Below are 15,759 nucleotides of genomic sequence, written 5' to 3' on the forward strand. Positions count from 1 at the left end.
TGTACAAGAACAAGACAGGTAAACATTGTTCGCTTTGCGGTTCCTTACGCTACAGATTTTTCGTGTAACAACCTTTAACCAATTCTGCACAACAGATTGTCGCGAAGTTATCAAGAAGCGCCAATGTGAGGAGAAAGGTTCGATTACGGTGAGCACTTCCGTGGGTTGCCAGTGTTAACCTCTTTGACGATCACTCCTCAATAACTTAGTACGTATCAACCAACTTTCCAGCCTCTTTTGGTTCTTTGACACGAAGGATAAATCTCCAGTTTCTTTGATGTCGTTAGCGAGGAAATCGACAGTTTCCATAGGCCACATTCACATATAGCCACCAAGCGAAAAAAGAAACACAGGGCATCTGAGTGAGAGAGCAAGAAATAAGGAATCGAAAGAAAGGCGAGTTAGGCAGTGGTTACATCCAGCTGGCTGTCCCGCACTGGGAAAAAAGGAAATGTGACGGAAAGGTTAGAGAGAATAAAAAGGAAAGACATAACTAGATGGGACAAGTTAAAGTGCGTTAAAGACGCGCTAACTCCTCACCGCTATATTGAGCTACTTCGAGAAGACTTGCACTAGGCGTCATCGCGGGCTGGGATAGGAAAAGTAATCATCGCATCATCAATCTTTAGAAGCAATAAAAAAGAAATCGAACCATGTTGGCAGACAAAAGGTAAAATGGGTAACGGAGTGACCGCTGGCTTAGATGTGCGATGGCAGTGGAGCATTATTATAGTAAAACTAGCGCTGTTTTTGTTTTTCATCAGAGTGAAAGCATTTGATGAACGACGTTCTGTGAACAGACAGTACTTGTTTGCCTTCGAGAAGAAGGGAAATGTACCGTGCAAGTAACTAGGAATGCGGACGAAGGCGGCTCATTTTTAACGATGACGGATGGTGACGCGATTGTGCGAGAACGCAAACAGAAAAGTAAAGACGACGAAAAAAAAAAGAACGTAGTAGAAATATCTTGTCGATATCACCAGTCTCTACGCTACACCCATGATTGATGCCGGAATCTGAAGAAGACCTACACCGTTGGAGATTAACCAACATCTATGAAAGCAATCTCGGCATGCGGAAGTCAAGAGAGTTGAACGTCATTAAGGTCTCACTTTCAGGGTTGCGGAAGAAAAGCTAAGCAGTTGGAATATTCGGTGAGTGGAGTTTTAGTGTAGGATTGCACGAGGAGGAAAAAAAAGGAAAACTACCTTAAATGATTTTAAATGACTTCGTTCCACGGGCGCTTGTGACAAAGTAACGAGCCTTAGGGATACCGAATTTTACAATTACTGTTATTGATGGAATTCGTGCGGCTTTATACACTGCGGAGAGTCTAATGCGATACATTGTTGAAGGTGTGATAGATTACTGGCAATGAACTTAAGTGAAATGCCCATTATAAAGCTGCCCAAACGTATCTTGACAGATTCAAATAAGCCCCCCGCTTCACGCTTTATGTGCAAATACTGTTTTCGCCACTGAGTACGCTTTTAATTATCGCGGCTTTAAATTAAATGTAAAAACTGGTGAAATTAATGAATAACTATGTAGCAGCAGCCAATGAAACACATACGCCAGTCGTAGAGTGAACAGCCCTCGCACGGCCGCTCGAAAAGAACGCGCGTTTACATCGAGTGGCCAAGAAGGCGACACTTTGGTGCCAGCATCCATTTCTAAGAGCACACTGCTATTCAAACCCAATAGTTTACCGCGAATATACTACTGACTCTCTTGGCTCATTATTGCATAGTTTAGTAGTCATTTGAACCATTCGGCTAAGTTTGTTCTTAAAGAGCTTTTTCCCGCATGACCGCACAAACATCGAGTTTGCAGTTTGGAACGTTAATGTCATGGTTGTGGTGTATATATATATATATATATATATATATATATATATATATAAACGAGAAGAAAGGGGGTTAACCGAGGGGCCCGATATTTATTAGTCATATAATGAGAAGCCAACAAACACTGACACCAAGTACAACATAGGGGAAATTGCATGTGCTTAATAGATGAAATAAAGTAATGATAAATTAATGGAAATTAAAGTGGATGAAAAAACAACTTGCCGCAGGTGGGAACCGAACCCACAACCTTCGCATGTCGCGTGCGATGCTCTACCAATTGAGCTACCGCGGCGGCGTTTCCCCATCCACTTTCTTGGGTATTTATGTGTACTAGTAGAACCCTGGGAGTGTTAGCCAGCGCCCCCACTCACAGACCTTGGCGGCGGACGTGGAACGTCTTTTTTGCCGCAGGCGTCACGAGAACGTGATCTTTTCGGGTGAAGGCAACTGGTCAATAAACCCACATATGCTACCTGAAGGCATCAATGTTGCCGGATTCGAGACCCTCGTTATGTAATAAACGAGAAGAAAGGGGGTTAACCGAGGGGCCCGATATTTATTAGTCATATAATGAGAAGCCAACAAACACTGACACCAAGTACAACATAGGGGAAATTGCATGTGCTTAATAGATGAAATAAAGTAATGATAAATTAATGGAAATTAAAGTGGATGAAAAAACAACTTGCCGCAGGTGGGAACCGAACCCACAACCTTCGCATGTCGCGTGCGATGCTCTACCAATTGAGCTACCGCGGCGGCGTTTCCCCATCCACTTTCTTGGGTATTTATGTGTACTAGTAGAACCCTGGGAGTGTTAGCCAGCGCCCCCACTCACAGACCTTGGCGGCGGACGTGGAACGTCTTTTTTGCCGCAGGCGTCACGAGAACGTGATCTTTTCGGGTGAAGGCAACTGGTCAATAAACCCACATATGCTACCTGAAGGCATCAATGTTGCCGGATTCGAGACCCTCGTTATGTAATAAACGAGAAGAAAGGGGGTTAACCGAGGGGCCCGATATTTATTAGTCATATAATGAGAAGCCAACAAACACTGACACCAAGTACAACATAGGGGAAATTGCATGTGCTTAATAGATGAAATAAAGTAATGATAAATTAATGGAAATTAAAGTGGATGAAAAAACAACTTGCCGCAGGTGGGAACCGAACCCACAACCTTCGCATGTCGCGTGCGATGCTCTACCAATTGAGCTACCGCGGCGGCGTTTCCCCATCCACTTTCTTGGGTATTTATGTGTACTAGTAGAACCCTGGGAGTGTTAGCCAGCGCCCCCACTCACAGACCTTGGCGGCGGACGTGGAACGTCTTTTTTGCCGCAGGCGTCACGAGAACGTGATCTTTTCGGGTGAAGGCAACTGGTCAATAAACCCACATATGCTACCTGAAGGCATCAATGTTGCCGGATTCGAGACCCTCGTTATGTAATAAACGAGAAGAAAGGGGGTTAACCGAGGGGCCCGATATTTATTAGTCATATAATGAGAAGCCAACAAACACTGACACCAAGTACAACATAGGGGAAATTGCATGTGCTTAATAGATGAAATAAAGTAATGATAAATTAATGGAAATTAAAGTGGATGAAAAAACAACTTGCCGCAGGTGGGAACCGAACCCACAACCTTCGCATGTCGCGTGCGATGCTCTACCAATTGAGCTACCGCGGCGGCGTTTCCCCATCCACTTTCTTGGGTATTTATGTGTACTAGTAGAACCCTGGGAGTGTTAGCCAGCGCCCCCACTCACAGACCTTGGCGGCGGACGTGGAACGTCTTTTTTGCCGCAGGCGTCACGAGAACGTGATCTTTTCGGGTGAAGGCAACTGGTCAATAAACCCACATATGCTACCTGAAGGCATCAATGTTGCCGGATTCGAGACCCTCGTTATGTAATAAACGAGAAGAAAGGGGGTTAACCGAGGGGCCCGATATTTATTAGTCATATAATGAGAAGCCAACAAACACTGACACCAAGTACAACATAGGGGAAATTGCATGTGCTTAATAGATGAAATAAAGTAATGATAAATTAATGGAAATTAAAGTGGATGAAAAAACAACTTGCCGCAGGTGGGAACCGAACCCACAACCTTCGCATGTCGCGTGCGATGCTCTACCAATTGAGCTACCGCGGCGGCGTTTCCCCATCCACTTTCTTGGGTATTTATGTGTACTAGTAGAACCCTGGGAGTGTTAGCCAGCGCCCCCACTCACAGACCTTGGCGGCGGACGTGGAACGTCTTTTTTGCCGCAGGCGTCACGAGAACGTGATCTTTTCGGGTGAAGGCAACTGGTCAATAAACCCACATATGCTACCTGAAGGCATCAATGTTGCCGGATTCGAGACCCTCGTTATGTAATAAACGAGAAGAAAGGGGGTTAACCGAGGGGCCCGATATTTATTAGTCATATAATGAGAAGCCAACAAACACTGACACCAAGTACAACATAGGGGAAATTGCATGTGCTTAATAGATGAAATAAAGTAATGATAAATTAATGGAAATTAAAGTGGATGAAAAAACAACTTGCCGCAGGTGGGAACCGAACCCACAACCTTCGCATGTCGCGTGCGATGCTCTACCAATTGAGCTACCGCGGCGGCGTTTCCCCATCCACTTTCTTGGGTATTTATGTGTACTAGTAGAACCCTGGGAGTGTTAGCCAGCGCCCCCACTCACAGACCTTGGCGGCGGACGTGGAACGTCTTTTTTGCCGCAGGCGTCACGAGAACGTGATCTTTTCGGGTGAAGGCAACTGGTCAATAAACCCACATATGCTACCTGAAGGCATCAATGTTGCCGGATTCGAGACCCTCGTTATGTAATAAACGAGAAGAAAGGGGGTTAACCGAGGGGCCCGATATTTATTAGTCATATAATGAGAAGCCAACAAACACTGACACCAAGTACAACATAGGGGAAATTGCATGTGCTTAATAGATGAAATAAAGTAATGATAAATTAATGGAAATTAAAGTGGATGAAAAAACAACTTGCCGCAGGTGGGAACCGAACCCACAACCTTCGCATGTCGCGTGCGATGCTCTACCAATTGAGCTACCGCGGCGGCGTTTCCCCATCCACTTTCTTGGGTATTTATGTGTACTAGTAGAACCCTGGGAGTGTTAGCCAGCGCCCCCACTCACAGACCTTGGCGGCGGACGTGGAACGTCTTTTTTGCCGCAGGCGTCACGAGAACGTGATCTTTTCGGGTGAAGGCAACTGGTCAATAAACCCACATATGCTACCTGAAGGCATCAATGTTGCCGGATTCGAGACCCTCGTTATGTAATAAACGAGAAGAAAGGGGGTTAACCGAGGGGCCCGATATTTATTAGTCATATAATGAGAAGCCAACAAACACTGACACCAAGTACAACATAGGGGAAATTGCATGTGCTTAATAGATGAAATAAAGTAATGATAAATTAATGGAAATTAAAGTGGATGAAAAAACAACTTGCCGCAGGTGGGAACCGAACCCACAACCTTCGCATGTCGCGTGCGATGCTCTACCAATTGAGCTACCGCGGCGGCGTTAACATTGATGCCTTCAGGTAGCATATGTGGGTTTATTGACCAGTTGCCTTCACCCGAAAAGATCACGTTCTCGTGACGCCTGCGGCAAAAAAGACGTTCCACGTCCGCCGCCAAGGTCTGTGAGTGGGGGCGCTGGCTAACACTCCCAGGGTTCTACTAGTACACATAAATACCCAAGAAAGTGGATGGGGAAACGCCGCCGCGGTAGCTCAATTGGTAGAGCATCGCACGCGACATGCGAAGGTTGTGGGTTCGGTTCCCACCTGCGGCAAGTTGTTTTTTCATCCACTTTAATTTCCATTAATTTATCATTACTTTATTTCATCTATTAAGCACATGCAATTTCCCCTATGTTGTACTTGGTGTCAGTGTTTGTTGGCTTCTCATTATATGACTAATAAATATCGGGCCCCTCGGTTAACCCCCTTTCTTCTCGTTTATTACATAACGAGGGTCTCGAATCCGGCAACATTGATGCCTTCAGGTAGCATATGTGGGTTTATTGACCAGTTGCCTTCACCCGAAAAGATCACGTTCTCGTGACGCCTGCGGCAAAAAAGACGTTCCACGTCCGCCGCCAAGGTCTGTGAGTGGGGGCGCTGGCTAACACTCCCAGGGTTCTACTAGTACACATAAATACCCAAGAAAGTGGATGGGGAAACGCCGCCGCGGTAGCTCAATTGGTAGAGCATCGCACGCGACATGCGAAGGTTGTGGGTTCGGTTCCCACCTGCGGCAAGTTGTTTTTTCATCCACTTTAATTTCCATTAATTTATCATTACTTTATTTCATCTATTAAGCACATGCAATTTCCCCTATGTTGTACTTGGTGTCAGTGTTTGTTGGCTTCTCATTATATGACTAATAAATATCGGGCCCCTCGGTTAACCCCCTTTCTTCTCGTTTATTACATAACGAGGGTCTCGAATCCGGCAACATTGATGCCTTCAGGTAGCATATGTGGGTTTATTGACCAGTTGCCTTCACCCGAAAAGATCACGTTCTCGTGACGCCTGCGGCAAAAAAGACGTTCCACGTCCGCCGCCAAGGTCTGTGAGTGGGGGCGCTGGCTAACACTCCCAGGGTTCTACTAGTACACATAAATACCCAAGAAAGTGGATGGGGAAACGCCGCCGCGGTAGCTCAATTGGTAGAGCATCGCACGCGACATGCGAAGGTTGTGGGTTCGGTTCCCACCTGCGGCAAGTTGTTTTTTCATCCACTTTAATTTCCATTAATTTATCATTACTTTATTTCATCTATTAAGCACATGCAATTTCCCCTATGTTGTACTTGGTGTCAGTGTTTGTTGGCTTCTCATTATATGACTAATAAATATCGGGCCCCTCGGTTAACCCCCTTTCTTCTCGTTTATTACATAACGAGGGTCTCGAATCCGGCAACATTGATGCCTTCAGGTAGCATATGTGGGTTTATTGACCAGTTGCCTTCACCCGAAAAGATCACGTTCTCGTGACGCCTGCGGCAAAAAAGACGTTCCACGTCCGCCGCCAAGGTCTGTGAGTGGGGGCGCTGGCTAACACTCCCAGGGTTCTACTAGTACACATAAATACCCAAGAAAGTGGATGGGGAAACGCCGCCGCGGTAGCTCAATTGGTAGAGCATCGCACGCGACATGCGAAGGTTGTGGGTTCGGTTCCCACCTGCGGCAAGTTGTTTTTTCATCCACTTTAATTTCCATTAATTTATCATTACTTTATTTCATCTATTAAGCACATGCAATTTCCCCTATGTTGTACTTGGTGTCAGTGTTTGTTGGCTTCTCATTATATGACTAATAAATATCGGGCCCCTCGGTTAACCCCCTTTCTTCTCGTTTATTACATAACGAGGGTCTCGAATCCGGCAACATTGATGCCTTCAGGTAGCATATGTGGGTTTATTGACCAGTTGCCTTCACCCGAAAAGATCACGTTCTCGTGACGCCTGCGGCAAAAAAGACGTTCCACGTCCGCCGCCAAGGTCTGTGAGTGGGGGCGCTGGCTAACACTCCCAGGGTTCTACTAGTACACATAAATACCCAAGAAAGTGGATGGGGAAACGCCGCCGCGGTAGCTCAATTGGTAGAGCATCGCACGCGACATGCGAAGGTTGTGGGTTCGGTTCCCACCTGCGGCAAGTTGTTTTTTCATCCACTTTAATTTCCATTAATTTATCATTACTTTATTTCATCTATTAAGCACATGCAATTTCCCCTATGTTGTACTTGGTGTCAGTGTTTGTTGGCTTCTCATTATATGACTAATAAATATCGGGCCCCTCGGTTAACCCCCTTTCTTCTCGTTTATTACATAACGAGGGTCTCGAATCCGGCAACATTGATGCCTTCAGGTAGCATATGTGGGTTTATTGACCAGTTGCCTTCACCCGAAAAGATCACGTTCTCGTGACGCCTGCGGCAAAAAAGACGTTCCACGTCCGCCGCCAAGGTCTGTGAGTGGGGGCGCTGGCTAACACTCCCAGGGTTCTACTAGTACACATAAATACCCAAGAAAGTGGATGGGGAAACGCCGCCGCGGTAGCTCAATTGGTAGAGCATCGCACGCGACATGCGAAGGTTGTGGGTTCGGTTCCCACCTGCGGCAAGTTGTTTTTTCATCCACTTTAATTTCCATTAATTTATCATTACTTTATTTCATCTATTAAGCACATGCAATTTCCCCTATGTTGTACTTGGTGTCAGTGTTTGTTGGCTTCTCATTATATGACTAATAAATATCGGGCCCCTCGGTTAACCCCCTTTCTTCTCGTTTATTACATAACGAGGGTCTCGAATCCGGCAACATTGATGCCTTCAGGTAGCATATGTGGGTTTATTGACCAGTTGCCTTCACCCGAAAAGATCACGTTCTCGTGACGCCTGCGGCAAAAAAGACGTTCCACGTCCGCCGCCAAGGTCTGTGAGTGGGGGCGCTGGCTAACACTCCCAGGGTTCTACTAGTACACATAAATACCCAAGAAAGTGGATGGGGAAACGCCGCCGCGGTAGCTCAATTGGTAGAGCATCGCACGCGACATGCGAAGGTTGTGGGTTCGGTTCCCACCTGCGGCAAGTTGTTTTTTCATCCACTTTAATTTCCATTAATTTATCATTACTTTATTTCATCTATTAAGCACATGCAATTTCCCCTATGTTGTACTTGGTGTCAGTGTTTGTTGGCTTCTCATTATATGACTAATAAATATCGGGCCCCTCGGTTAACCCCCTTTCTTCTCGTTTATTACATAACGAGGGTCTCGAATCCGGCAACATTGATGCCTTCAGGTAGCATATGTGGGTTTATTGACCAGTTGCCTTCACCCGAAAAGATCACGTTCTCGTGACGCCTGCGGCAAAAAAGACGTTCCACGTCCGCCGCCAAGGTCTGTGAGTGGGGGCGCTGGCTAACACTCCCAGGGTTCTACTAGTACACATAAATACCCAAGAAAGTGGATGGGGAAACGCCGCCGCGGTAGCTCAATTGGTAGAGCATCGCACGCGACATGCGAAGGTTGTGGGTTCGGTTCCCACCTGCGGCAAGTTGTTTTTTCATCCACTTTAATTTCCATTAATTTATCATTACTTTATTTCATCTATTAAGCACATGCAATTTCCCCTATGTTGTACTTGGTGTCAGTGTTTGTTGGCTTCTCATTATATGACTATATATATATATATATATATATATATATATATATGTATATATATATATATATATATATATATATATATATATATATATATATATATATATATATATATATATATATATATATATATATATATGTACACCACAACCATGCAACCATGACATTAACGTTCGAAAATGCAAACTCGATGTTTATGCGGTCATGCGGGAAAAAGCTCTTATGTAAATATAACTATAAATATAAATAGAAATATATATATTTATATTTAGGAATTACTATTACGAATTAAGAAAAAAATATTAAGAATAAAAAGCTCTTATATATATATATATATATATATATATATATATATATATATATATATATGTATATATATATATATATACGCACTCTCAGAACAGTTGCACGCTTTGCGGTGTATATTTGTCCAACACGAATAATCGTCATCTGCCTTGCTTGGGTCTCCTTTCTTGAAAATGCTGCGCTCGATACTTTTATGTCGAGTATGCTACGTCAGGCTGATAACGCGCATGCCGTTCGTGACGTGGAAGTACCGGGCTCACCGCGTTAAAGAACGGAAATGCGGGCAAGACAGATGGCGATTAATGTTGTGGGACAAGATACGCCCCAATGGTTCAAACTTTTTAAAGAGTATATATATATATATATTGCATGCAGTTTCGAACGTTGCTTCCCAACCTATATAGGCTTCTTATTTTAACACGAAAGCTGAAACTGCAAGGTTCTGGTGCCCATTTTCTCACCCCATCCGACGACGTAGAAGACTAGCAGGGACTTCTGCTCGGCGAATGCGGAGGCGATCAGCTTGTGCAGGTAGAAGCCCTCGCAGAACATCCACGCGTACTGGCACAACCGGAAGTAGCGAGAGAGGGTGTAGAGCACCTTGCACAGGCTCTGTATTAAGGAAACACACACGTGACAGGGTAAACTGAAAATTTGTTGCCGAATCTGAGTGCAAATAAGCGAGTAGTTCGTGCTGACAAGTCGCTCTGTTTTATTTTTATTTCATTTTTCCGTTGTTCTTCTGCAACTTTAATTCGTGTTTTGTGGTGCCTTCCGAAGGGATGTTACGTAAAGAAAATCGCTGCATCTTCATGGGTATGTGTATATATGCTCGGTGAATGAGTGACCGTTTTCTCCCTGAAAATGCCAAACAACTTTTGTGGACGTCCGCAAGGTGAAGGGAGGTCAGTGGAAGCGAAAACTTCCATCCACCCGACTATAGCACAAAACTGCAAAGGCGGCCCAATATAATTTTATCAGGAAAAAAAAGCTTCACAGTTGAAGATGCTAACCTTTATTTTGCGAGAAACACGTATCGAGTTTCCTTCGTAGCTATGCGGGTGACAGTTCTCCATTTCGTAGTCTCCCTAAATGAATGCCGAAAAATTGATAGTTTCGTTTTCATTACTTAAACGGTTCGAGTTAAATCAACAACCCTCGAGGCTGAAGCGGAATAAGAGCTTTGTAAAGATAATACCTTCGGATATAAAACACAGTCTACAAATGTTTTTTTTTTTCGTAAAAAAATATAAACCAGCAGTTTCGCCGGATGTGCGAAGAATTGTCACCGACAGCGAGGTTTATCGTTGCACTTGACTTTCTTGGTTGGTGGGCTGACTTGTTTTCAAGTGTTAGTACAACGCTTCTCTCGTAGTGGTCTTACTGCTTTGCTCGCGTTTGTTGTGAACCCTGCCACACCTCAAGAGGGCTGTTCTCATTTTCGTGTCGAGCTTAACGTTTGTAACGTGCGCCTTATTAAGTCTTCTTGAGCCGAGCTACAGTGACCAAATGATGTTGATGATGTCGTTGAAGTGCGGACGTAGGAGGAACAACGTGATTTACCGGATTCTGGTTGACGCGTATGTTCTTCTCCTCGTTGACGTGGTCCAGGATGAAGACCGAGTCTACGAGGATGACGCTGATGTCGTAGAGCACCATGGCGACGCAGAAGTTCTTGTGCAGAGAGATGCGGTGAACCTGCAGCTGCCTGCGCATACGACCGAGACGGCACAGCTTTGGCCGTTTCAAACGTGTTTGCTGCGTACATTAGATAGGCACTTGGTAACAGGTATTGCAGCGTTTTACACTGACGTATACAGGTAGACGATTTCTTTCGGAGCATATTGTCAATCTGAGACACGAAATGCAGTGATAATATACCCAATTTGTTGGGGAATGGCGAACAAAATGAAATGTGGTAAAAGAGAGGTTATGAGCTAACCTAGATATTATATACATATATATTTGCTCGTTACCGATCGCTGCGTATCTTGCTCTTACAGTTTTCGCACAAGAGAGGCCACCTCCTGGGTAGATTCTGAATCAATTACATCTGTCCACAATAGCTGCCACCAATATTTGTTTTACAGCTTTTACTTATTTCTACAATTGAAAAAAATATAATGCATTCGGAGTGACATTAGAGAAATAGTTATGGCAATAGTTTTCTGTATTTCTAGGCCTTATAATTGCTCTCAATTCACGTTGGCAGCACCATGTGTGAGCTATTTAATCCGTTCTCTATCTGAAACTACCATGGTGCCGGCTTCTAGTCGCCTTACAGGTAGTTCTGCTCACATTAGTAAGTTTCCCACATGGCTGCCGCTTTCAGTGAAGGAAATCGGCAAATAAATAACTAATAATGCGCGTGTTAAGCTCTACTGTTCGTCGGTCGCAATGCGGAACTAGTTACAATCTTTTAAACGAGACTTAAGCGTCAGAATAAATGTATTTCAGAAAGAATGCGATACTTTGCATGGTCAGGCGGCTTAGTTTCGGGTAGAAATGTTGTTAGAACGCTAATTTGCCTTTCATTGTTAAGACAAACTGAATACAACTTGCTGATCTTGTGCGGATCGCGAGACAGCAAATCCTTTACGCCGAAGGGCGTAAGAAAAAAAGTTAAATCGGGCTACGCACTTGTAGACGGAGAAGATGACGATGGCCGGCACGAGGACGACGACAGACAGGGAATGAAGCACGATGGAGAAGATGGTCATCGAGCGGTGGTACTGCAGGAGCCACGCCCATCGAAGCACGTATCCACATGCAGAAAGCAGAAAACAAGCAAATCATGAGGAGTAGCTATGTGAAAACATTTTCAACGCACAGGGTACCACTTCAACTCTGCTATTTTTTTTATAGATCAGCTATTTCATTACGCTGATCTATAAATAGCAGTACGCTTCTTACGAAGTAGCCACTGCACTGGCGTAACGCTCCAGTTCCAACGAGTGTTATTGAAGCATAGGGACTACTTCAAGCCAGCGACTGATTCTCTAGAGTTTCGGACAAACCTCGAGTGAACCGCAGTCATAGAAGGTGTACTCCTTGCCGTACTCTTGGCTGTAGTACCATGTGCCGTTGTCCCAGCAAATCTTTTTCGAAGTCTCTGTAACGCAAGCGACACAGCAGTATTACATTTGGAAGCGCTTCGCATAGGTAACATGAATTTAACGGTTATATACATGGCAGGATAAGTTAAACGTTGCTACTGAAACAAACCTACACAGTGTCTGGTCAGGAACCGATGACGGCAATGGCCCAACATCGGGAGAACAGTCTCCTTTGACACTGCACTGACGTAAGCACTACGATACCCAGAGACAGCGAAAACAAATGCGCAACGGTCAAGTCTGTCCCTCTCTACTCCTGCGCGTGATCGTACAGTCGTCATGATGCCACCAACATCTTCGCAGTGCCACTCCGGCTCGTTTAACTTCACCACAGGGTAAAAAAGATGCCTTTAGCAGACACTAAAGCAAGGAATTAAGTGGAGTGGTGTACTAGCAGATCACTGTTCTTTAATACCACAAATCTCACTCTCACAGTGAGAAAGGGCTTCATAAGCAAGGAAATGAGCGCGAAGGAAAGACAGGTGGCTACTTGGCATTAAACTTGCCGCAGCTGCGCGCTGCGACTTCGCGGATTTCGGGCGGCATGTTATCACGCCTTGCTAAAATATTGCGATACAGGATGGACTACATTATAGATCCTGAAATAGTCAAAGACAGCCTGTTCACAATTTTTCGAAAAATCTTTACTCAGTCACAGCTTCCTCAAAATCAAAAAGACGCTTTGATATCTGTGACTTCGCCCTGACGTACAAGCGCTGGTGTTACGGCGGGAAATTCAAGAAGCGAATCTCTGGCCGTTATTTTTCTCTTCTAATAATCAAACTATTGCTTCGAATTCACGGAAAATATATAGCGTTATGAAAGCGGAAAAAATTGTCATCCACCCGAACGTAGTACGAAGCTACAAAGAAAAATATGTAGCCGTTGAAAGAATACTTCAGCAGTGCAAGCTGATTTCGTTTGCTTCTTTAGCGTCTCGTGAAATTCGTCTGCAAGTAATTGAAACCTTGAATAGAAAATCAAGTGTTTCTGCACCACCAGTGTTCCGTTTAAGCAAACTATACAGCTTCAGAACGCGGGAAGAATAATACAACGTAACAGAGAAGTATGGTGCGTATAGGGCACAGCGTTCGATATATTGTTTGTTCTTTTGAACTTGGATTAAAAAATTCACATCCCGTACAGTCAATATATATATATATATATATATATATATATATATATATATATATATATATATATATAGAGAGAGAGAGAGAGAGAGAGAGAGGGGTTTCTTCAAAGTTCAGCACACAGGACCCGACGTAACATACGCAGGAAAGAGACGACGCACTTTTAGGAAGACTTATTTACTGAACGTTTTCGGCTGGTAGTCCAGCCTTCGTCACAGTACAGACTGAACTTTGACGAAGGCTGGTCCACCAGCCGCAAACGTGCCTCTTTCCTGCGTGTATATATATATATATATATATATATATATATATATATATATATATATATATATATATATATATATATATATATATAAATAACACTTTATAATGCCATCTACATTTCTTTTCTTTCCGCAGTATACATTAGTTTTGAAGCATGGTGCTTCACACCGCTCCATCCGGGCCTCAGTGAACCATATACTTACCCATTTGGTATATTACACTTTTCAGCCTGTCGTCTCTGTACGTTCATGTAGATTATCGAAGCCTTGTCTATTTATTTATGGCACGGGGGGGGGGGGGTAGGAGTGGTTGTACTGCTACATTGACAACCACAACATAGGACCAAAAATATTCGCGGTCTTCGGGGGCGTTCTCAGCTACCCTACGTACATAGCCGTTATGGCAAACACGGGTGATGTGCTGCCGCTTCAGCGTAACTTACGTTAAAGTGCATGTGCTAGCCTTTTCATGGACTTTTCTACTTAAAGGAAATCAAAAACCTGCATGCGAAATGACGTTAGCCGTGCCTAACAGAACGCTCGTTCATGTTGTCTTACGCAGCCGCTTATACTGTTAGAGCGCGACCCACTCTTATTTCCTATACTACCGAATGCATGACAAATTTTACGTGAAGTCAACCCTGTTCCCACGGTACCACTTTATCAAAGCCGCTCAAGTCATTCGTCAGCGATCTAGATTGCATGATCCGTCCACGCAACAATTAGATAAGTACAAAAAAAGACACCTGTGATCGCCTCTTCCTTTAAAGCGAAGCGTTCTTTGCCTATATATTCTCCTGAGTTTCCAAGTACTGCTGCTGCTGTGGTCTTGCTCGCGTGCACCTCTGGGTATTTTGCAACAACACCAGATGACGCTCACCTTGGAGTATTTCTGCCTGCGTCGCCGAGGCAGCGTTTCACAGTTTGTGCGTATGGCACGCGCTGTGCTTGCTTTCCTATGCGACAGAAATGCAGGTGCAGGGCAGTGGGGGTTGTGCGCTGGGCTGTGATAGCGTAAACATTACAATCGAACATAGCCTGAAGAATGCGCTTGAAGCTGGCATCTCAACAGCGTGCTGGCGATGTGTACAGAAGGAGGAGCACGTAAACACGCACCAGCAATATGGCTCCAAAGCGTGCACTCAGTGCCGAGGGCACCCAGGCCCGAAAGAAGCGTAGCGTGGAACAGGAGCGTCTTCGTTGCGCAGCGAAGCGCGCTGCAGACCGTGAACGCATGTATACATTGCGTAAATAAAATAAAATTAACTGGATTACGCACAATCCCATAATTCAATTAAAGTTTAACGCTTCTGCCACGTCAATCAAAGCAGATCGCATACAAAGCTTCGCTTACATCGATTCCCACAGTGCGTGGGATCCACCCATCTTTTTTTTTTTCGCCCGTGTGTAGTTGCTGATCTGACAGATCATGAACCTGTCCTAACCCGCTCAGTTCTCGCTACTTGTGCAACTAGATTTCGCCTGATGTTCAGGGCTCTTCCTTTTTGTGCGCTGCATAATAATAGAAAATGCATTTATTTGTCATTTGTCTGCTGACGCAAAATCCTCATAGACGCCTGTTCTGTGAAGTATTCTGCTTCTGTTTCACTTCGCAGTAAGAAAATCGTGCTTGCTCCATGAAAAAAAACTCACAACCCAATTTCCTCCAGCTAGACTTGCTTTCCAGATGTGGCGTGGAGATGCGCTAGGAAAGTGGGTTGCGAAAGCCACGGCCACGATAGCATAGGCAAGCCGTGTGGTATAGCGTACAAGAACAGCGCCAAAGAAGAATAAAAATTGTATAGCGGGAACACAACTTGCCGAGGAAAAAGCCAAAGAAGCAGAGAAACGCGGGAAAATCAAGTTATGCTCAGAG

The 15,759-nt window shown here is 44.5% G+C and overlaps 1 protein-coding gene across 9 annotated transcripts in view; it reads right to left on the reverse strand.

The window, feature by feature from the left end:
- The window catches only part of LOC135902404 (calcitonin gene-related peptide type 1 receptor-like), a 572,650-nt gene that overhangs the window by 17,824 nt on the left and 539,067 nt on the right, over positions 1 to 15,759 (reverse strand). For all 9 annotated transcript variants that reach the window (XM_065432417.2, XM_070531979.1, XM_065432422.1 and 6 more), the window contains 4 exons: positions 12,389 to 12,483; positions 12,012 to 12,103; positions 10,935 to 11,079; positions 9,833 to 9,983 (listed from right to left, as the gene is read on the reverse strand). In XM_065432417.2, coding sequence (XP_065288489.1) covers positions 9,833 to 9,983; positions 10,935 to 11,079; positions 12,012 to 12,103; positions 12,389 to 12,483 — 483 coding nt within the window. The remainder of the gene's footprint in view (positions 1 to 9,832; positions 9,984 to 10,934; positions 11,080 to 12,011; positions 12,104 to 12,388; positions 12,484 to 15,759) is intronic.

The sequence above is a fragment of the Dermacentor albipictus genome, chromosome 1 (genome assembly GCF_038994185.2).
Source record: "Dermacentor albipictus isolate Rhodes 1998 colony chromosome 1, USDA_Dalb.pri_finalv2, whole genome shotgun sequence".
Classification (NCBI taxonomy): domain Eukaryota; kingdom Metazoa; phylum Arthropoda; class Arachnida; order Ixodida; family Ixodidae; genus Dermacentor; species Dermacentor albipictus.